The sequence below is a fragment of the Hippocampus zosterae genome, chromosome 2 (genome assembly GCF_025434085.1).
Source record: "Hippocampus zosterae strain Florida chromosome 2, ASM2543408v3, whole genome shotgun sequence".
NCBI lineage: Eukaryota > Metazoa > Chordata > Actinopteri > Syngnathiformes > Syngnathidae > Hippocampus > Hippocampus zosterae.
Genome location: NC_067452.1, coordinates 25654131 through 25676563, shown reverse-complemented (window position 1 = coordinate 25676563; position 22433 = coordinate 25654131). Strand labels below are relative to the sequence as shown.

The following is a 22433-nucleotide window of genomic DNA, read 5'->3' as shown; positions in this document are numbered from 1 at the left end:
CCCGCTAATACTTTTTCACAATAAATATAGAACATTGATGGAAGACACAATTTGGGGGGCTTGGAGGGCACCTTGGTTCGCGTTGTAGTGGTCAAGGTAAGGCCATTAATACATACTTAAAACATGGAACATGTCAACTATACTCTTGGATGAGAGAGGGATGAGGCTCGGTGAAATAAAACGTGAATGAATGACCACGTAACTTTTGTTTTATGCCGACTCTTATTTGGTACATTTTTTTGTTTGTTTTGTAACTTTGCTTTGTGATTTATCAACTAGATTTGTTCCACAGGGAGCAATAGAGAAACACGTTCCAAAGCAGATGGGTAGCAAACGTGCTCGGCACACTGGCTGGGAAGGTCATTCATCAGAAGCTGATGCAGTTTTTAAAATTAGCCAACACACAGCAACAAAGAGCTCATTTCAACAAATCTATGAGGCACTAGTTCAAGCACCTGCATCACATCAAGTCTTCCTCGAAAGAATGAGAGGTTTAAATCCCTTGAGGCTGCGAAAGTACTTCCTCTTGTCTAATATCTAGGGAAACTGACTTTTGGACAGTATGCCCTCACATGTCTTTTGGTCAACATATTTTTAATCACTGGTATTTGATTTCAACCTGACTCATCCATGTCTTTGGCCTTGATATTTTTATGCTAAAAAGACCTTGTCAGCTCCTCAGTCAAAGGCACATCAGAGCGTGGGATTGACAAATGTGTCTGCTCGTAACAAAACAAAATCAACACGATAGCAACGCGTGAGTGTCGATCAGAGGACATTGCAGATGGGATACTGAACGTCTTTGTGCCGCGTGTTGGTCACCAGACTGTTTCTGTTTGGAGGCCCTTTTGTTGTTATGGGGTTGGAGTGATTGGGTAAGGCTGCAACAGATGATTCCATTTGGATTGATTCTTGAATCTTCAATTACATGTCATAGCCAAGAAAACTCTCCAGGGTACTGAAAGCCTTCCTATGTTTAAGGATGTGTTTAGATTCAAAAGTAATAGTTCCATGAATGAAATTTCAGGCACAAATCTTGAGCGCTGGGATTCTCTGAAAAGTCAGAAATCTAACAAGCGTAACACTTGAAACACTAAAATGGAGCAAAATTGATGTGCTCTACTGTCTGTGTGGATTGTCTGTCGTCCAGGTCACGGTCATCCGCAAATCTTAAAATCAATCCAACTGGGCTTGAAAATGTTTCAGCTTTAAGCCAATTAAATAAGACAGCAAAAAAAAAGGGTTATTGTTGGCGTAGTTAGTGAAAAAACATTCTGCTTAGCAAATGGTACCTTGTGACAAAACCGCTTATTAGAACCAAAGAAGACTTTTGTATTCAAGTGAAACGTCTTCAACAAACAAGAGCAGTCCGGTTACCTCGATTCAACCTTTGCGGATGTGATTACCGGTAGCTATTTTTTCAGGTTGGAAAACTAAAAAGTTAAAATTGAAATACCAGTACAATTTTGGATAATACACATTTTGGATTGGTGCGTCGCTTTATGTTTGATCCATCACAGCACACAACATTACTTGGAAAAGATTTATTGACATAAATATATAAAGTCTTATAAAACAAGTGATCCATTGGTGTTGTGCTGTTCCCAGGGTCCAGTGGAAGGTGCTGGACTGCGCCGCTGGCCTTCTAGTCTCGGGAACGTGCTGATCTGTGAGGACCGGATGCTCCGCATCAGGCCTCTTGCTCGTACTTCATACACCTCCACCGACGTTTTTTTGTACCTGCCGGAAAGAGACGTGCATCTTAATGGATGCCGATGAAGCGTTTACATACACACAAACAGTGCTTAATCAGTTAGTTAGACCACCACCATGTAAGGCTTATGCCACAGCTGCCTTAACAGTATTGGTAAATAAGAAAATTGTTCCTGCTTTTGCAGATGTTGTAAAAGTTTATCTAATCAAACCTGTACTTGTTGTGCTGGTTGGTGGAATGTGGAATTAACTATAAATTGCTACTCAATGCACCATCTGGATTATCTATTGATAGAGCAATCTCTGAGCAAAATTGTATCATGTTTAAAGTTTCATTTAATTTGGGCACGTCTCAACGTTTGGGTGCGTATCCGGCTCCCAAATGCATGGGCGCAAAGGCGCCGGCTGTCTGGGCGGAGGGCTTTTGAGATCCACAATTATCACGTCAATGCAAAGGGGTGAACAGGGGAGAAGGCTAGACTCGGTCAAATAGGGGGAATGTACGATTCGGGAACAAAGCGTTATTGAACAACAAAAGACGATTTGAGAACACTCGTCACGCTCAGGCGACATTTGTCGCCCGCTAAGTCTGCAACACGTTGATTCAGTGTCGACCAGACAGAAAGGCGTCAACGTACCGGTGGTTCGAAGCTTAATCCAAGGTAACCAATCACTATCGAGGGGCCGGACCGGGGGCGCTGTATGCAAATATCGGGGGCAGGGTTTTTCTTTTCCTGTTACAAATAAAAGTTCGAATTGGCGGAGAGGGAGCTCTGAGTGTGATCATCGAGGCGACTACCGTCGTTCGCCCTCGGAGATACCTCCCGTCGATATTGAAGACAATTTCCCCTGTGGGCCGAGTCATTTCTTTAACTTTGTCCGAGAAAAACTCTGACATCTATTCATCAATTTTCTGTATCATTTACCCGCACGGGGGACGCTGGTGAGCTGAAGCCAATCCCAGCAGACTTTGGACAAAAGACGCGCTACACCTAATACTGGACTATTAGCCAATCCATGACAAAGCACATATTGACAAACAGCCATTCAACAAACAAAACACAAATTTTAGTTTTATTGAGGACTCTAAAGTGGATGTTTTTGGACCGTGTGAGGAAGCCGTAGTACCTGGAGAAAAACATGCAAGCATGGGAGAGCATGCAAATTCCACACAGGAAATAACACTCGCACAGACAGTGTACTCGCGAATCAGAACTCACAATCTGAGCAGCAAAGACGACAGCACCACAGAAAGGGACGAGGTGGCCATTGCAGCTGAGCCCATCCAAGGTTGGAGCACCAGGCCGGCAGGCATGAACATGCCTGAAGTGGGCAGACGAGAGGGCTGAATCATCAAAGCTTCCAGGGCCCATATACAGTGTACAATGCTACCTTGACTTAGCAGTTCGATTCATTCCACGATCATAAGCTTCACTAAAATTGTTTGCATTTCAAATCAATTTTCCACATTCAACTTTTTTTCAATAGGAATAACAGCACTAGACAGATTTCTACTGTTTAAACATACAGTACCGTAATAACACAACAAATAATGCAGGCTTTGTGTTTGGCAGAACACATTCAAATGGGAATGATCATGAAAACATGACCTTTTAGCAGTTTAATTTTAGGCTTAAAAACATCATATCTCTTGTTCCTGCTCTCCAAGCCTCCCGCACCCAACGTCACGACTCGACACCCTTTTGAAATTGGCAGTCTTCAAAATTGTGAATGTGCAATGAGTTTGCATGTTCTCCCCGGGCCTGCGTGGGTTTTCTCCAGGTACTCCACTTTCCACCCACATTCCAAAAACATGCATGGTATGTTGATGGAACAATCTAAATTGCCCTTAGGTGTGGTTGTGACCGTATATGGTTGTTCCTCTGTGTTTCTGCGCTGCAATTGGCTGGCAACCAGTTCAGGGTGTACCCCGCCTACTGCTCGAAGACGGCTGGGAGAAGTTCCAGCACCTCCCCGCGACCCTTGTGAGGATAAGTGGATTGGAAAATAGATGGATGGATGGATGTGCAGCGTTGTAAAAGGCAGTTTAAGTGCACTCCATTTACCATTTTGGTCAAATTTGATTTTTCATTTGTTGGACTATGATGTGATTTTGTGTGTGTGTGTGCAGGGGGGGTGGCAAAAAAAACTAAACAAAAAAAAACAGCCACTGGCATTAACCCAAACAGTGTATTAAGAGCCTGAGCTCTCGTTACCAAGGAACCACTCAAGAATGATGTGCGTTTAATGTCGTAGCTTACAAGTGCTCACCTGCAGCAATCGGTATTCCGACAAGGTTGTAGATAACAGCAAAGAAAAAGTTTATCCGTATCCTCCGCACGGTCCTCTTGGACAGCTCAATACTGGCCACGACATCCAGGAGGTCATTCTGTCGAAAACAAACAGTCGGCCCATGCGAGTAAGCGACATCGTTGCAAGTAAACAGCGCGCATTGGACGCCACCCACTCTAATGAGAACGATATCCGCTGCTTCGATGGCCACATCAGTGCCCGTACCGATGGCGATGCCGACATCGGCACGTGCAAGGGCGGGCGAATCGTTGACGCCGTCCCCCACCATGGCCACTCGCAAGCCTTGTTCCTGGAGCTCTTGCACTTTGGCCACCTTGTGTGAGGGCAGCACCTCCGCAAAAACCTTCCTGATCCCTACCTGTGGCCGACAAACACAGGTATACGTGTACGGATGTGGGGGGTTGAACGCTCACTACTTTACATACTCCTCTTAGTACAGTCACCTGTGCAGCTATGGCTTTAGCTGTGCGTCTGTTGTCCCCCGTTAGCAGGACCACCTGGATCCCCATGCTTTTGAGTGTGTGCACCGCCAAGGCCGACTCTGCCTTTACTGTGTCCGCAATGGCGATCATGGCACACAGTACGCCTGCATAAAGCACCTTATGATAGAGTGCAGCAAGCCGTCATAACAACAACAGTCTTCTTCCTTTGCTCACCATCTATAGCCACCAGAATAGACGTTTGCCCCTTTGCCTCATGACTCGACATGGCGGCATCCACGTCGGCTCCTACATGATGGCCATTCCTATTCATCCAATCTCTGTTCCCGATTAGGACAGAGTAACATAAAACCTCACCTGGATCCGAGGTCAAAAAATGGACTAGATTCAAAGTCAGCAAACATGAAGTTATGAAGTATTAAAACGACAACACCAAGAGAAAAATCAACTGTTGTCAGGTCACCGGGCCGGAAAGGTAACACACCTGCATTCGGTGTCTCGGCTGCCTCAACGAAATCGCTTTTTTTTGCAGATGCCCCGGTCAACAAGAACTGCTCTTCACTCTGCTGTGGAAGCAGGTGATCCACATTGGAGACGCGGCAGCTGATCCCGCAGCCAGGCACTGCTTGAAAGTCTTGGCAGTAACCAAGCACATCCGCACCAAGCTCCTAAGTATAAGAACAATGACCATCAAATCTTTAAGTGGAATGGCAGGTGGAGCCTTTGGCGAATTTTCTGACACAGATTACAGACTAAACCTAACATAGGATTGATTACGTTTATAGTCAGGGATGAGTTAAGCCAGTTCTGGCTCATATCTTAGTTGTGATGCCGTTTGGCTTAGACTGCCGTGGAATGCCCAAGGTTAAGACAACACCACGGGTATAGCCATTGTTAGATGTGCTGTTGCCTGCATTAATACAATTGACTTCACTTGACTTGAGAAAGCTGAGACAGAATGCAACAACTCACCTCTTTGCAATGCGTGGCAACTGCAACGCCAAGTGGGTGCTCACTGCTGGCCTCTGCTGTTCCCACGATTGCTATGATCTTTCTCAGAGGCATGCGGGCCATCTCCCATAGCACCAACACACGCGTCACCTGCGGCACGCCGTGAGTGATGGTGCCGGTCTTATCGAACATCACCACATTGGTCTGAAGAGAGAGTGAGAGGCAGATGGGCATCCTCATCCTTTGGTGACACATGAATTGAGTGCAGTTGAGGACGGATGTGGTTTGCCTTGTGGGCCATCTCCAGGGGCTCGCCTCCTTTGATGAGGATCCCGCTCTGCGCTCCCACCCCAGTGCCCACCATTACTGCTGTCGGGGTCGCCAGCCCCAGGGAACAGGGGCATGCAATAGCGAGAACAGTGATGGACGCCTGGAAGGCAAACCGAATGATGACTTCTGCCTTGGATATGTTGGTGTTATAACCCTGTAAAGAATATAGCATGACGCTACTATTTTGACTGCACGTGAATAGAGGTGACAAAAGTACACAAACACTGTACCTAGTACATTGAAGTACATACATTTGTGTGAAAAAAAAAAGATATGAAAGTACTGAGTTGACTCCTTTACAAAACTAAAACAATGAATACGAGGGCAGGCACACCTACCGAGAAGTTCTCCCTTACAATGTCAAAATTGACAAAGCCTACGGCAAGCCACGCCACCAGAGTTAGCAGAGAGACCAGGATGATAAAGGGGACAAAATATCCGCTGAGTCGGTCGGCAAACTGCTGGATGGGAGCCTGCGAGAACCCAACAGTGGGCACTGAGTGAGCGGCATCGGGAGCTACACACATTTTACTCAGGCGGCTTAAGTACGAGGTAGTCACGGGAGTTTCATTGCAAATTGTGTTCATTAGGTCTGTCTGTATATGCAGTAACAGTGCACAATTTCAGAGACTGTCTGAGAGAATTAGGCTAGTGCTGGTTGCAGGCCATTAGATGCTGTGCAAGTAGTTACTATTACTTCCTTTACGGCAAGAACAGGATTTGTCAGTCTCTCCGTATCAGTCACTCGCCAGACTGACTAATATTATAAAATGGATTCCGGAGTCTCCGTGTCGGAACCAGCGGGCTCAAAAACAGTTTCTTCCACCAGGCGGTCAGGAGACTCAACTCCCTCCCTGCTCTGCCCGACCCCTGCCTCCTGTCACAGACTATGACCCTCCCCTCATAATCCGACATCTGTGTATTGCACAATGCACTACCTCACTTTACCCACAATAGCCACAAGTGTGCCATTGTTTATGTTGTTTACATTGTCGATACTGTTTATACTGTTCAGATGACATATGATGTCTTTTTATACAGCGTAGCTGCTATCTTGTCTTAGCTGTGTGTGTTTAATGCACAGCATGTTTGCACTGAGGATTGAGAGGAAGACATTTCATCTATGCTGCATGTCATACATAAAGCATATTTGACAATAAAGATGACCTTGAAATGGATGAATTTTCTTGGAAGAATAAATGGAAAAAATAACTGCACTGGTTTCCTCAGTTCTTTAATTTGGTTCGCGGCTTGGAAAATTTGCCATCGCGCGCTCATATGAAATACTCACAAATGCATATTGACTAACCTTGGATGTTTGTGCTTCCTCCACCAGTTTGACAATTTGTGACAGCGTTGTGTCTTCACCGACATGGGTGGCCTCCACAAGAAGAGCGCCATGAGCGTTGATGGAGCCGGCGATCACCGGGCTGCCCACCCTCTTACTAACAGGCATTGGCTCACCTAATGGAAGTGTGAAGGAAAAAATGAAATGAACTCTCAGTAAATTGGAAGTAGACAGGCTGATAGGGCTGTTTCAATCTTATCCTGGGCTAGTATCATTTTTATCCTGTGACTTTAAAAAAATCTTACTAAGTCCATCCATCCTTTTTTTATACCACTTGTCCTCACTTTTAAGCATGTGGGATGAAACAGAAGGGATCCATGCAGGCTAAATGCCACACAGAGATAATCCAATGGAGATTGACGCCTGGATCTCTTGAATGTGAGGTAAACATGCCTCCCGGTTTTACACCGATTATATTAAAAAAAATTATATATATATTTTTAATTTATTTATTTATATTAAACAATGAATTACCCGTGATTAAAGACTCATCTGCCATCGAGCTTCCTTCAATCACCTTCCCATCTACAGGGAACTTCCCTCCTGGAGTCACCTTGACGACATCGCCGCGTTGTACCAGCTCCACCGGCACCTGCTCCTCACTGAGGCAGAGCAAAGCCAAATAACATATTCAAGCTCAGTTTGATTTTGTTCGATGCAAACTTGAAGTAATTGATTGTTGCACCTGAGAATGGAGTGGTCAGGTCCCATGGTGACCACAGTGGCATCGGTGGCTTGCAGTGACATTAATTTGACCAAGGCTGCTGAAGTTTTGCTCTTATTTTGAAGAAACAACAAGTGTGTTATCAAGATGTACATCGATAAAAGAACAGTTAATAATGAACACAAAATAGACACCCTTTTTAACTTTTAGTGATTAAAAAAAAACTTTCAAAAAATGTTTGCAATAATGATTTATTAGTATAACATAGGTTTGTGTATTCTGTTTATAAATGACCTTTGCATTACAAGCAGATTGGCTGAAAGGAAATCAAGTGTTCTACTGTCTGTTGACAAGGTGTCTGTGTGTCCATTTCGTACCTTGGCAAGATGCTCCAGCCATCGGCCCAGTGCAATGAATACAAAAAGCATCGGTGGCGTGTCAAAAAACGTGACTGGGCTCTGTCTGGCTCCTTCTGCCATGGCCACGACCAGCACCACGCAAGAGTAGACGTAAGCGATCGAGGTGGCCAGCACAATAAGGACGTCCATGTTGGCTGTGCCGTGTTTCAAAGAGCGATACGCCTGGATGTAGAAGTATCGGCCTCCCAAGACCTGGTGCGAAACGAGAGCCAGAAAATGATGTTGGTTTGAAAAAGGTGTTGACCTCCAAAATACCATTTATGAATAATAACATATCAAGGTAATTTGGGCAAATTAGTTATTTCAAAAGTGTGTATCAAACCGATAGCCCTTCAAATTAGTCAGTAGGCCTAGAGAGGAAGTAGTCCTTAGTTTCAAATGAAAGGCTGATGACCCCTGCACTAGAGGAAGCCTTCATACCATTGGTGGTTTGAGAATTACTGAATTGTGGACCTCTGTGGAAAGCATTATACCTGGACAGGTGTACACAGGAGGAAGAAGGTCAGATTTAGGATGGAGAGGCCAGGCAGCAGGTTTTGCTCCTCTGCCATGGCGCCTCCATGCTGCTGGTGCTGGCTGTCCATCACCATCATGTAGATCATGAGGCCCATGACAGGCAGGCCGAACACCAGGCTAAGCAGGAAAGAGGTCTTCCATCTGTTGAAGCAAACATTCACGCACACATTACTTTGGCATTTGAATGCTCGCGATAAATTTACCGGGGCGTGGTAATTCGATACTTGCTGTTGAATCTCTTCTGTGTGGTCAAAGTTGCTTTTGTAGCCTGCCTTCTTCAGAGTGGCCTCAAAGCCAAGGTTCTGAAGGGAGAAACCAACCTTAAGATATTGTCAACAAAATGTCTGAGACGGAGTGCCTCGTGGTTCACCTGAATTATGTTGATTATATCTCGAGCTCCCAGCACATCTGGGTCAAACTGGATGTTTGCTGTTTTGGTTGCCAAGTCAACCGAGGCACCAACGATCCCTTTGGTTACGCTGAGTTTAGACTCAATATTGTGGGTACAGGACGCACACGTCATTCCCATTATCTGTCGGCGAAGTGAAGCAAAGTTAATTCTTCAGAATTAAATAGTTTTAATGTATTTAAAAACATTTTCAGAAACAAAAAAAAAAATCAAAATCAATTTTACCGTGACCAAAAATCTTTTTCATTCCCACAACAGGTTGCTTCTTGCCATGCATGCATATTGTTAGTCTTAAGGACACATCAGCAGGGATATGCTATTGAAGTTGATCTTTTCAAAAGCTGTTGTTTTTTTTCCAAAAGATTCTTTCAACTAAAAATTATTCACCCCAGCACCATCCAACCGCCCAAAATTCTCTTTTCAAGCAACTTTGAGGACACTTTCTTCAAATGTTTTTTCCCCATGAAAGTTTTTTTTTTTTTTCCCCCTAAACTATTTGTTGTCAAATCCTGGTTCAAATTGAAGACGTTAGTCCAATATTTGATTTCTCTTTCATCTTTACATTACGGCATTTTTTAAAAATTTTCTTGGATGAATGTTAATGATCACATTTAGACATTGAGTATACTGTAGTTCTGATCCAAATGAGAGTGATATTATTTAACACATTCTTCTAGTTGTTGGTGTTTTAAATCAACTCACACAGAGATCAAGTTTCCCGTGAGTGACTGTGTTGTCCTCGATAGTCTTGGCCCCAAAACCCAAGTCCTCTATAAGATGAGCCACAGCAGGAGCGTCAATGACATCAGGGTCATATTTCACCTCCGCTTTTCCGGCCATCAGTGACACCAAAACAGAGATGATCCCTGGAAGTCAAAGGTCAGACTTAGTACCTGTGCTAGTGAAAGTATAAACCGTGAGGTTTGAACGACAGTCCATTACAATAATATGACCAACTAACGCGTTACCCCATACAGTGCCACCTAATGGTTGTTGAAAATGAAAATAACAACATGAAATAACATTAGCCACTTCATTGTTTGGCTTCTGTGACATCACAGCTCCGGAAGTACCTGAAGAAGAGAGGATGCAAGCGTCTAACCGCAGACGCCACATTTTGAATTGTATTTAGTGACTGCTGTCTAACAACCAATCGCTTTTTAAATGACAGTCATACATTGTGAAGAGGTTCTACAGGGCTCAAGAAAGACTTTTTAATCTTGGTCTCTGACCTTTTCGTGCATTTTCTGTGCGGTCGGCATTTTTATTTTTCCATCTAACAGAAATCTTCCTTCAATATCACATGACTAGTATTTTGAAGAAAAAAAATCAAGGTGACATTTGCCTCCCTTGTCACCACCACACTCTATTACAGAGCCCCACTACCTCACGCCCACTCCTTTCCACAACATAGCGTATCGATTCTCCCCATTATCTGTAGACGTTGTCATTTCCGGATTAGTGCAATCAATATGAAAACCATGTCAAGATCATACATATGCATTTATTCCACAAAACCACACTGCACTCCCAAATCTGCTCTATTCATTCACTTCAGACGAAAGTCAATGAAGTAATATAAATAAAAAGCTGTCGTGTTACTAGTGTGGTCATAAATGGGTGCGTTGATGTAATCGTGTTTTCCAAGGCAACATTTCCTTGAGACTCGTTAGGCTGAAATTTTTTCCATTTTTGTTTCTATTTGCCGGCCACTGCACAACCCACCCTGATGTTTAAGCAGGTTCCTCTCAATGTTGGCCACACACGAGGCGCAGGTCATTCCCTTCACGCTGACGAAGCATTTTTTCTCTTTTGTGCCGGTCCGCTGCTTTGCAGACGTGGATTGGCATCCAGTGCCGTTGCTAAATTCTGTTTCACAAGGCCAGTCCAACAGGTCAGAGAGTTCATGGCCAACGGTCGCTTCTCGAGTCTGGACTGGTTCTGATGAGCAGAAAGACGGCCATGAATAAAAGCTTCACTCATTTAGTACCAGCCAATTCTAGACCCCCCCCCTTTTTTTTTTTTAAACCTAAGTCTTGGAAAAATGTTTTAAAAAAAAGTATCTGAGGTTGAATGTGTGGAGTGTAAAAAGACATAAGTATGTCTTTGGGAGTGAATGTAGTTGTTTATTTTCACATTTACAAGTTCACAGTCATTCATCTTTTATTTTACTTATGAATGTTAGATTCAACTTCATGTCTGTGGCAATATACAAACCTGTGCTTGGCCTCGCCATAGTCAATTCCCCTATTTGGCAAGCTGCTGATGACGTTAATCCTCAAAGAAAGACGTCCAGAAGAGCCCTTCATGTTGCAGTGGAGAGGGTGCATGGCTGCTCGGTTTCTATGGTAGCCGGTGCGAGGCTAACGCAAGGTGAGTGGCCCTGACATTCAATGCATTCTGTCTTGCCTTATCTTTTCAAAATATAGTATCACAATAAAACGCTGTGCGTTGGGTTTTACTATGGCGACATAATGTTTGATTATCAGGGGCGTCATTACTTTCGTGTCAAAGCTGCGTAGTACCACTAATATGTAGGCACCGGTGATGGGAAATTCAGGTCCAGAAAGTAAAAATCCTGGCACAGTTTGGTATTAGCTTAAGGTGTCATCATGCCAGATGAGTAGAAGCACGTGTGGCCAAAGCAAAATTGGAGCAGGGTTTTTACTCTCTGAATTTCTCATCTCTGGTCGGCACCAAACAGCTGTTATTTTGAACTCTTGATTGCTTTGACAATACATTTTCGTTCCATTCCAAGTATATAAGGAAGGTTAGGAACTTGAAATTGGGACAAAGGTTTTATACCAGATTAATGCAGAGCTGTTAAACTCATTGTAATTCAGGGACCACGTTCTAATTTTATGTCAAGTGGGCTGAACCAGTCAAATTGGAGCATAATTAGGATATATAAACATAAGATGCTTCATTCAGATGCAAGGCAATACAAGTACATGAGGAAAATCTTCATATTTAAGGAACTATTATTTTACGGAAAAAAACAATAAATAGAACCTCCGAATGCGATACAGTACATGCAATTTGCTTCGTTTTATCAACTGCACGGTCCCACCAGTATTTTTTTGTGCTTTCAACTTCCTCCTGAAGGCCAGTTTGGGCCCATGTGTTATGTTTGACATTTCTGAGTTAAAGTCTAACATTATTCGTGTGCACTGTACCTACCTTGGAGTGATGCGCCAAAGCCCATTTCTTCAATAGCTAGCCTAAGCTGCTCCGGTCCCGTGAGGCCTGGGTCAAAGGTAATTTTTCCCTTTTTATCTTTTAGTGACACTTCTATGGAATGGACCCCCATCACATGAGAGATCTTCTCATCTATGGACTGCACACACGAGTTGCAGGTCATTCCTCCTATCCAGACGGTCACATTTTGGGTTACATCCCCCTGCCAGTGGCTGATAGCTGCAGATGGATCATCAGCCAGTAAAGTAGCTCCAAACCCCATCTCCTCAATCTTTTCTCTCAGCTCCTGCCGCGTGATGTGAAGCGGTTGAAACACAACCAACGCTGCGCCCTCTTCGAGTGAAACCCGAACGTGTGAAACCCCCCGCAGGGTGCCGACACGCCGCTCGATGGACTGCACACAGGACTGGCAATGCATCCCATCCACGCCGATCCACACCCCTGACTCCACATGGAAGCCCATCCTAAGCAGTTCCTGAGCGATCTCGGCGGCTGTGATCAGAGAGCTCGAGTAGTCCACCTTGGTCAGCTGGCTTGGGGAAGATGTGGTGACGGCCAGTACTCCAGTCAGCCTGGAGATCCTGCTCTCGATGACGGTATGGAGCGGGTGCTCCGAGGCCAGACCCAGGAGTTTAAAGGTTTCTGTGGAGGTTTGGAGTGGAGGACAGAATTCGCTTTGGCTTCCATACTCGTAGGCCAAATTGTCAAGGCCTCGCTGCAAAAATGACAAACATGCATCATTTACTCATCCAACCCTTCTGCACGGTAGTCCAAGAGAAGTGAACTCAGTCTACAAACAACGAGTCTTCCCATTTAATGTGGGCCAAACGATCAACGAGCATGTGTACATAAGAGTGCGGTTGTGCGGAGTTTGCTTCATTCAGTCAGTGAGTTTGTTACAGCTGCAGCTGTTGTGAAAGCGCTATAAAAACGAGGATGTATTGTATTGTATTGTCAGAAGAGACTTCATGCAATTCTTCCAGGAGTCCTTGCAGGCGTGGCAGAGAAGGCTCGGAAAATGCATTCGACTCCATGGTAATATTTGCAATGGGAAATTTGTGGTTTGGATTTGAAGTACAGTGTATCTTTTGTGACACCAGTCCTGTAAATGTTCTTACACACTTCATGCTAAGCAGTTCAAACGTATTTAAAAACCTCAGAGCTTGAATCTAACATTCAAATATTTTGCTTTTTTTTTTCTTATTGTTATATGTTTGTTGCCATAAGTGACCCTGCCAGGATCATAAAGCCCAAGACAACTTAGCTCCTTGGATCATTGAGACAAGCAAATACCTTCACCTTGGTTAGGTGACAGCTCATGCCATTTCAAATAATAATAATAACAATAATGTGACAATTAAAAAGTGATGTAACTGGAAATATTTAACTTTTGTTTTTATTTATTTATTATAATGTATTTATTTAAATTTTTTATTTCAACACTTTTTCCTGTCTTTCAATATGTTTATCTAACCAGGAATGGTTTAATTTAAGTAGTAAATTTTGCAAAAAATAAAATAAAATAAACACATGCGATAGAATATTTTTATCTTTGAATATTTACTCTTCCTTCAATCATTTGGAAGACATTTTTTTACTTTTACTTGAGCCATACTATTTTAAAGTAACCTATCCATCCTTCCATCCATTGTCTGAACAGCTTATCCTAATGAGGGTCGCAGGCGTGGTGGAGCCTATCCCAGCTGTCTTCGGGCCGTAGGCGGGCTGCATCCTTGAACTGGTTGCCAGCCAATCACAGAGTAACAGTATCATTGAGTACAATTTGGGGCTCCTTTGCCCTGTATGCTGTAATTGGGTTCAAGTAATGACATGACTATTTTGGTTTGAATCAGTACTTTAACCCCCCCCAATAAAGTGTGTGTGCTAACAGAGGGCCTCCACTTAATCCAGAAGGGACCGATAAAGCCACATGACCTGCGATTCACATGATTTCTAATGTGACTCTGCTTAAAGTCAGCCAGTGGCACCTCGAAAAGACCTCGAAGTCAGTTCTGTAGTCGGACAGTGTGAGCAAACACATGTCAGAAAATGCTTACATCACATATTGATTTTTCTGGCATTCAGTTGAGCTTCATAACACACAAGTCCACATATGCAAGATAATGCTTTTACTCACAAAAATAAGCTCTATGCACATTTGCACTAAATTGTAAATTTCCCCAGTGTGGGACAAATAAATAAAGGATATCTTAAATCCATATATGGAGGTTCAAATTCTATCCCCCTACACTTTTGTCCTCTTTGGTTTGCAGTACATTACAGTTGACTGACAAAACACTGGTGTTCACTCTTTTACTGTCCAAAGTACATATCGGACTGGAGCAAACAAGGCAAATTCAGATCCAGCAGCATATATATACAATAGACAATATATTTGCTGTCAGTACTCGGTTTGGTTTAAGAATTTTCAGTACAATAGAAGAACTTCAAATCATTCCAAGCCCTACTTGCATCACAGCAGCAGCTGCGCACGCACAGACCCCCGGCCAAATAAAGTTAGGGAAATAAAAGACACACACACACACACACACACACTTTCATGAAATAAAGACAATTTGGGACAATATCATTGCAGCTCGTGGTTATGTTATTGCTTTGGCAGCTAAATGCTATCTTGGTTTATAGTTTAACAGCTGTAAACAAGTCAATACCAATCTTCAAATCCCTCCTCAAAACTCACTTGTATTCTTTGGCATTCGACTCAGCATGACTTAGATGTGTTCTTGGTTTTGCTGTTCGGTGCTTTCTACCGTCTTTGTTACCGATTTGTTTTACTGTTTATTGTGTATGTTAAATTGCTCCATTCACAGCACTTTGTATGCAGCGATGGCTGTTTCATAGTGCTCTATAAATACAATTGAATTGAATTGAAAATTGAATACACTCACCACACATGCCAAATTCCTCGCTTATTTTTTTTCCCAAACCTGCTCCGATATGGGTCTTTGTCCCAGCCGCTATAGGATGCTGGCTGTGTTGTACTTTTTTGGGTTGTTTGTTTTGGTTTGTTTTGTTTTTGGCTGTCTGTCTATGTTTTGTGCTGCTGGTGAATGTCTGCGTCTGCTTTGAACAACCCGTCCCCTCCCCTCCACTCCCCCCTCCCTTCCGCTTCGCTCTTAATGACCAGTTGAATAACACCCTTTACGATGATCAAATCATGATTATATTGAAATTTATATAGTTCATCCCTAATATTTCACGACACCAACAAAACAACAATGGTCTACAGCAAGAAAGAACAACTTCGGTCCTCGAGGGACCAGTGTGATGGCATAGGTCTCCCTTCTCCAACACACTTGATTAAAATGATCAGTTCATCAGCAAACTCTGAAAAAGCCTGCTATGATCCTGATCATTTGAATCGGATGTATTGGAAAACACGCAGGACAGCGGCTCTCAAGGACTGGGTTTAGACACCTCTGGTCTACAGTAAAACACACAGTTACGTACATAAAAGGTATGACTAACAAGAGACTTTGTTACACTATGTGTGATGACAGACATGGATGAGAAGCATACAGTGATTCTGATTGGACATCTGATGCTAGTGACAGATGAAGCACAACAGATTACTGTATTCATTTAAACAAAATAGTCCTCTTGTTTCACACAAGACAAAGAAACTCCAAACTCTTTGGAAACAAAGAAGGCCATCGCACTTGAGAATGCAGTTCACAATGATGGGTCAAGGCCCTACGTTTCATAACAAACCTTGGGAAGTGAGATACACAGTGTCAGTTTTGCTTGAAGAAGGTCCAAGCCAGCTCAACACCTCGCAATAGACCTATATGTTGCCTTTCGTCAAAAAGGAATCCTGATGACAGGCTTGTTCATTACAATTACTTTCATCTTTTTGTTTTGCAAATAATGCAGTTTACTTTTGACAATGTCTATGTGTCGGGTCAGCTCCAACTACATAATGATGCGGAAACGTTTCCGTTTGATTCTTTTTTTGTGTTGTGAAGACGTGATTGCTTCTTCCACCCTATCCAAGAGAGACAGGTTGTGTAGTTATCGCTCCGTCATTATAGTAGCAATATATTATCAGTTTGTTGATCTTGTAAATGTTCGGAGGCGACGCTACTGCTACGCAGTACCGCTCTTCCAACACTTTTCTAACATGTTTTAAATTCTGAACCTGAGTGTGACGAAGGGTTTACATTCATTACAGCGAACGTTCTATTGTAATATTTTTGTAAACACGAAATTTAGTTGCCTCCCAAACAATATACGATGACCCACAAAAATGTATTCTTTTTCTGTTCTGTTGTACAATACTGAGAGAACGGAGATGTGCACAATTATGGCAACAAATCACTAAAACAAGTCTTTGAAAATCATTTTAGAAGAGAACGAGCAGCAAAGAAAATGTAGACGAGGCCTACCTGCACCTGTGGCTCTGAACTGTGCACGGAATTTGTGCGCTCTTTTTCGCAGCCACACTCGACCATGCACATCTGTTCGGCGGACACATCCCTGGCCAAACTTTTGAGCGACTTGGAGGCCAACATGTCGGACTTGCTCTGGCACAGCGCGCCGGTGTCGTGCCTTTATCTGTCAATAAGAGAGGGCAAAAGTCCGTTGTCGTGACGGCGACAGCAAGCGGAGAGTTGCGACAAGAGCGACAATCTGGTTCAGCAGTCAACATCCTCAAGGGTGACTTCTTCGTGTGTGCGCTCGTGTCATCTTTGTCAAAATTGGTTCATGTCAAAAAAAGAGTCAACAAAAATCAGATAATAAATAGCAGGGGGTTTCATATCCATTATTCGCGTAAATTAGAAAATCGAGCTTCGCGTGATGATTTAGCTTTTATTTTGAAATTGGCCGGCGTAACGCGGCGTTACCGCTGCTCTGACCGCAGTTAGGCGTACTGTTTCCTAAGGACAACATCTGTCAACTACTTTGTCTTTCCAATCACCGTCAAAGCCATTCTAGAAAATTCACCAGGATGTGTGTATAAAAATAGGTTTATTCAAGACCAAATACAGTACACTCAAATCCAAGAACTCTACAGAGGAAAATAATTCTTATCAATAATTATGATAACTACATAATGAAAGTTTTTTTTACTTGAATAAGGGTTGATTCCTCAAATTATTCAATCATGGGGATCCAGTCAACAAGAAATGATCAAATAAACATTTGAACACTCGGACTGCACCAAACCCTATTTGTTTTGAGCATGTTATGAGTAAAATGGGGAGCTTTAAAACATCACAGAGGAATGCAAGAAAATGTTTCGTTTATAGTATATAAAAAAAACAAAATACTGCAGAAAAGTAAATAATAAAAAGGAGCAGTCCACTTGGGTGGCAAGTGTTCAGCGTTGCCGGTCCCAGCGCCAAATGGAGGCATCGTCGCAGACGGCAATCAAAATGCTGCTGTCGCGGCTGAAGCTGGTTTGACGGATGGCCGACGTGCATTTGGGGAGGGTGAGTGTGGTGGACCTGGTGAAGAAACACCATATTTGATACTCAAAACAAAAGAAAGCGTTTTTTTTGTTGTTTTTTTTTAAATGGGTCACTTATTGGATCCACTCACTTGGCTTTGTGCGGATCCTCCACTTCCAGGTCCCAAACGTAGAGCTTGCCCACCTGGTTTCCTAAGGCCAACATCTGTTAACCACAAGGACATCGATGAGAACATCACCAGCGACCAACCCGTTTCTTGTGTGTCCGCTACGGCAGAAGCACCATATTGTACAAGCAATCTTTTATAGGTCAAAATCCTCATTTGCAACAGAAAAGTAAAGACATGTTTTAAGTCAGTGTCAAATATGCATTTAGGGACAAATGAATCCATCTTTGATTAACCTTTGCTGCTGTTCAGTTATTCTTGAAGCTATTTATTGCCACTTCAAGTGTACCGTCATATTCGATATGAAGCATCAGGTCTTAAAAAAAAGCTTTGGCTTCTGTAAAGTTACTCAGATTAATGGTGACAAATGATGCAAAATGCCACAGACAGGCTAATGAACTGCATCAGTGTCGAGATGTCCTAACCCTTCGAGAAATTGATTTTTAAACACAACCTGTGAAGCAACACGTATGGACAGAATATAACAACACTCATGCGATCTTTATCCTCTGTGAAGAATGATTAATATTCCTGCGGCTTATTGAGGAGTTGTGATCATCGCCACTTTCATCTATCGGTCTGTGCCAAGTCCACACGATGCCAAGGAGCAGCACGATGTCCAGTTATTTGAGGCAAGAATTGATTAATACTAAACTATTCTCTTGAAGGGTGTCATTAATGGAAGTTTCTATAAAGTATAACAACAGAATCCTCATTCAAATTCGGAAAACAACAGTGATTCACCTTCTGCCAGAAATCCATGGAGAAGCGCATGTACCAGATGTCACACTGGCTGTAATCAAAGCGTCCAAGAATGGTAACATTTGATTCATTTGGCTTGATGTGATCGATGTCGTCCTCCATTTTTCCTGGTTTCCAGCACACAATGGCATTTTCGCACGACTGCAAGAGTATATGTGAAAGCAGGTGAGCGTGATGCGGGCCAGACGTGACTCATTTACATCGCCAAGGGCTTGTACCTTCGAAAGAATGAGGTCGCCGAGCCACCGCACGCAATCCACATAATTTCTGTGGATGTCTCGTGTAGAGAAGTCGGGAAAGTGAATTTTCTGTGACACAAAAGGCCTAAAAAGAGAACAAGAGGGTGAAAAAAATATCATATGTTGTTTGTTTTGCTCTGGTGTTACCTGTTGGTCTTGGAGGCGTTGTATTCATAGGATCCACGGATGGCCTTCTGCATTCTCTCTGAGTTAATTCGCCAAAGTTTAAGGGAGTGGTCCATCCCACATGACATTATTTTTTCACCCAGGAGGTCAAAGTCCTGCAGTAGGATAATTACAATAAAAATAATATCTTTTTTGATTTTATTACAATAAAATCAAAAACAAAAAAACATGAGTTTATGATTTCTACTGAGTGTGACTTAATGTAACGTACAGCACTTAGGACTTCATCTCGATGACCTTCCACTCCACCAAATATGGCCACTAATGTGTCTGTTTGTATGTTCCACAGACGAAGGGCATGATCTGCAGGGACACACAATTTAAATTTTGCATTTATACAACACTTTGTGTGGTAGGGATGAAAAGGTACCTTTGCTGACTGACAGGAGAAGATTTGGGTCCCTCGGATGAAACTTCAGCTCATTAATGGCATTCCCATGACCGACATAGTGCTGAGTATGAGAACATAAATGTTTTAACCAAGAACATGCAATGTGAGTGTTTTAAAACATTTGAGAGGGAGAGGGGGGGAAAAAGTAAACCTTGATGCACTGCATTGTGATGTGGTTGATAATTCGGATGATTCCCCGTGAGCCGGCAACAGCCAAAAGAGGGTGACTGGTGTTGGTGTCATAGGTCCAGGCACACGTGTAGAAGTTTTCGTCTGCCTTTGCATGACTTTGGTCAAGAAAATTATCTGGTTCACTTCAAGTGCAGAACAAGTCAAACGGTCTCTGTTAAAGGTCTACAAACACTGCCACTCAACATGAACTTGCAATGGTGGTGAGGATGAGACCAGCAAGGATACATCAGCGTCCACATAAGACTGCAAGAGTCGGATTTCTCCTTGAGAGTGACATTCATAAAGAGTGAGCTGGAGAAGAGACGTTATCGATATGTTATCGATATGTTATCACCTATAAAGCAAGTATAATAAACCGCTGCATATTAATGGTTTGGCATTAGCAAATACACTTTTTGGGGGAACCTGTCCTGTTATTTGTTGATAAACTTTACCTTTTCAATTCTCAGTTCTAAACAAGAAATGTATTAGATTAATCAAATTCTGTTGTGCTTTACTGCTGCTTCTTTCCTGCTTCAAGGTGGCAGTGTGGCAATGAGCAAAATGAGACTGTTGCTGTAAGGCAAGGGGTGTCCAAAGTCAGTCCTCAAGGGCCGCTGTCCTGCCTGTTTTCCAGCTCTCCAAGGAGCAACACACCTGATTCAAATCATCAGAATCGTTCTAATGCTGCTTCAGAGCTGGCTGAGGAGCTGATCATCTGAATCAGGTGTGTTGCAGCCGGGAGAGCCGGAAAACAGGCACGAAAGTGGCCCTCCAGGCCCAGAGCTGGACGTGCCTTCTGTAAGGAGTGGGACTGGTCCTCAGGAGAACTACTGCCCCATGTGAGTCTACCTACTTCATTTCATGAAATTGACTCCCATGCTGAGGTACCTCCATCACTGTGCCACCTGCTGCGGTACAGCAGATCATTTAAATGTTGCCCAATTGACATCTGGTCATCCTGGAAAGGGGTCCCTTTTCCATTTGCGATACCTTTTTCTCCCAGCCTTAAAAGGGTTTTCTTGTGAGTATTTCTTTGGGGAGGTGATCTAGATGATGCAATGTCATTTTTTGTGGACTGTGAGGCTGTGAATTCCTTTGTGACCTTTTCTTACTAAAGGCTATATAAATGAATTATACTATTTTTAATCCCTGGTGACTTTTCATGATTTGGGACAGGACTCAAGTCCTGTCCCTCGCAAACACAAGGGTTCGCTGTACTGTAAATCCATCGACATTTCAAATGGGAAGAGCTCAGTCACCCTGTTGCTCCCAACTGTGGCAAACACCAGCGGGTCTCCCTCCTTACTGTGCCAGTTGAACTGGACTCCGAAGAGAGGCTGGCCATGGTCTTCCTGCAATAATCATTGCATTTCAGGTTAGAATGACAGCATAAAGATGAGGGTTTGGGAATTAGCAAATGAATGTGTGTGTTCGCTCTCACCCGCAAGCTGTTGACGCACTTGAATGAGTATCTGCACTTTTTGGACTTCCATTTGCCTTTGCCCCAACTCTTCCTGCCTGGGGCGTTGGAGGTGTTGGTGGGCGTGTCAGGGCGTTCAGCATTGGTGCCACTTTCAACACTGACAGCATCATCCTAATACACGACACAAATTAAACAAAATCAGCTTTCAACAAACAGTAGCTCAACTAAAGCTGGAGGGTATTACCTAGGTTAAAATTGCACCGCAAATTCACAACGACTAATGACGTTTCACATGCGTCGGTCAACTACATATTCAATAATTTGAATGGTTCGTCGTTTTTTTAGAGCTGACTAGAGTATAAACTTGTGCTAAGTGCTTCAGCTACTAACACTGTTCATTTGATGAAGAGCGGAAGCAGAGAGTGAGTCCTTCAGAAACTAAACGTAACTCGTTCTGTTTTTGATACATGTTGGTAAGAGTGAACACGTAAACTAAGTTACTCCCAATTAACTCGCCACTTACTGCTTGAACAAAGCGTCAAGCTAACAGGTTGATGCTCGGCTACTTTAGCTAACTAATGTGCTAACTAGGCTCACTGCTAACACGATTTAACCTCATGTCGATGAAGAATCACAACAACATTTCACCACTTACGTTCTCGTCCCCTGACAAATCTGGGTTACTGTTCTCATCACTGCTGAGCTTATGTTTCTTGAGCGCTACTTCTTTTCCCGCTTGAGACAGGGACTCAGACATGTTCTTATTTTCCCTCATGTTGATGTAACGCCGCCTTTTCCGTCCAGCGGCCTCAGCCGCCGCACTGGCTGCTGGGAATAGTAGTTCGAATCCAACTCGTGAAACGACCACTGAGACGTATGGGGAAAAAAATGCTGGTCACATTTCATTTTTCAAATCAAGGTTTGGTCGAGTGTGCAAAAGATTTAGGCCATATTTAGATTTGTTGTTTTAATTAGTTATACCACAGGAATATAAGTACCTAGGATCAACAGTGCAGAGAAGCGGAGACTGTGGAAGAGAAGTGAAGAATAGAGTGCAGGCAGGATGGAACAGCTGGAGAAAAGTGTCAGGAGTGATTTGTGATAGAAGGCTGTCAGCTAAGGTGAAGGGAAAAGTTTAGAGAACCGTTGTGAGACCAGCCATGATACGGTTTAGAGACACTAGCAATTGGCAAAAGACAGGAGGCAGAGTTAGAGGTGGCTGAGTTAAAGATGCGGACATTCTCCTTAGGAGTGACGAGGATGGACAGGATCAGAAACGAGGTCATCAGAGGGACAACTCAAACAGGAAAGTTTGGAGAAAAAGTTAAGAGGCCAGACTGAGATGGTTTGGACAGCTAC

The 22433-nt window shown here is 43.2% G+C and overlaps 2 protein-coding genes across 4 annotated transcripts; both read right to left on the bottom strand.

Moving 5' to 3' along the window:
• Positions 1–1529: 1529 nt before the first annotated feature.
• atp7b (ATPase copper transporting beta) lies at positions 1530–17036 on the bottom strand. 2 transcript variants are annotated; one of them, XM_052057083.1, is made up of 21 exons: positions 16708–17034; positions 12284–13016; positions 10829–11044; positions 9806–9969; positions 9065–9226; positions 8923–8996; positions 8652–8835; positions 8137–8370; positions 7781–7872; positions 7570–7697; positions 7057–7211; positions 6086–6220; positions 5707–5901; positions 5439–5621; positions 4951–5134; positions 4683–4823; positions 4470–4612; positions 4181–4384; positions 3985–4102; positions 2934–3036; positions 1530–1740 (listed from the first exon to the last, which is right to left on the bottom strand). In XM_052057083.1, exons 1-21 carry the CDS (start codon positions 16831–16833, stop codon positions 1569–1571), a joined length of 3846 nt encoding a protein of 1281 aa, XP_051913043.1. In that variant the 5' UTR covers positions 16834–17034; the 3' UTR covers positions 1530–1568. The 2 variants fall into 2 exon arrangements, with proteins under 2 accessions (XP_051913043.1, XP_051913042.1); XM_052057082.1 differs by having other exon boundaries at positions 8652–8996; positions 16708–17036.
• Positions 17037–17275: 239 nt separating this feature from the next.
• eed (embryonic ectoderm development) lies at positions 17276–21898 on the bottom strand. Of its 2 annotated transcripts, none has more exons than XM_052057139.1 (12): positions 21730–21898; positions 21093–21245; positions 20911–21003; positions 19895–19960; positions 19629–19754; positions 19457–19538; positions 19298–19389; positions 19048–19181; positions 18880–18985; positions 18644–18802; positions 17864–17937; positions 17276–17769 (listed from the first exon to the last, which is right to left on the bottom strand). In XM_052057139.1, exons 1-12 carry the CDS (start codon positions 21847–21849, stop codon positions 17643–17645), a joined length of 1332 nt encoding a protein of 443 aa, XP_051913099.1. In that variant the 5' UTR covers positions 21850–21898; the 3' UTR covers positions 17276–17642. The 2 variants fall into 2 exon arrangements, with proteins under 2 accessions (XP_051913099.1, XP_051913100.1); XM_052057140.1 differs by having other exon boundaries at positions 20958–21003.
• Positions 21899–22433: the final 535 nt, after the last annotated feature.

Coding starts and splice junctions, on each gene's coding strand:
- eed (XM_052057139.1), bottom strand. CDS start 21,849: ATGAGGGAAAATAAGAACATGTCTGAGTCCCTGTCTCAAGCGGGAAAA. Junction 21,246..21,729: donor ATTTGTCAGGGGACGAGAAC/GTAAGTGGTGAA, acceptor GTCGTGTATTAG/GATGATGCTGTCAGTGTTGA. Junction 18,803..18,879: donor GCGACCTCATTCTTTCGAAG/GTACAAGCCCTT, acceptor ATACTCTTGCAG/TCGTGCGAAAATGCCATTGT.
- atp7b (XM_052057082.1), bottom strand. CDS start 16,833: ATGTTGGCCTCCAAGTCGCTCAAAAGTTTGGCCAGGGATGTGTCCGCC. Junction 11,045..12,283: donor CTTTGGCGCATCACTCCAAG/GTAGGTACAGTG, acceptor TCTGCTCATCAG/AACCAGTCCAGACTCGAGAA. Junction 5,622..5,706: donor CCCTGGAGATGGCCCACAAG/GCAAACCACATC, acceptor CTCTCTCTTCAG/ACCAATGTGGTGATGTTCGA.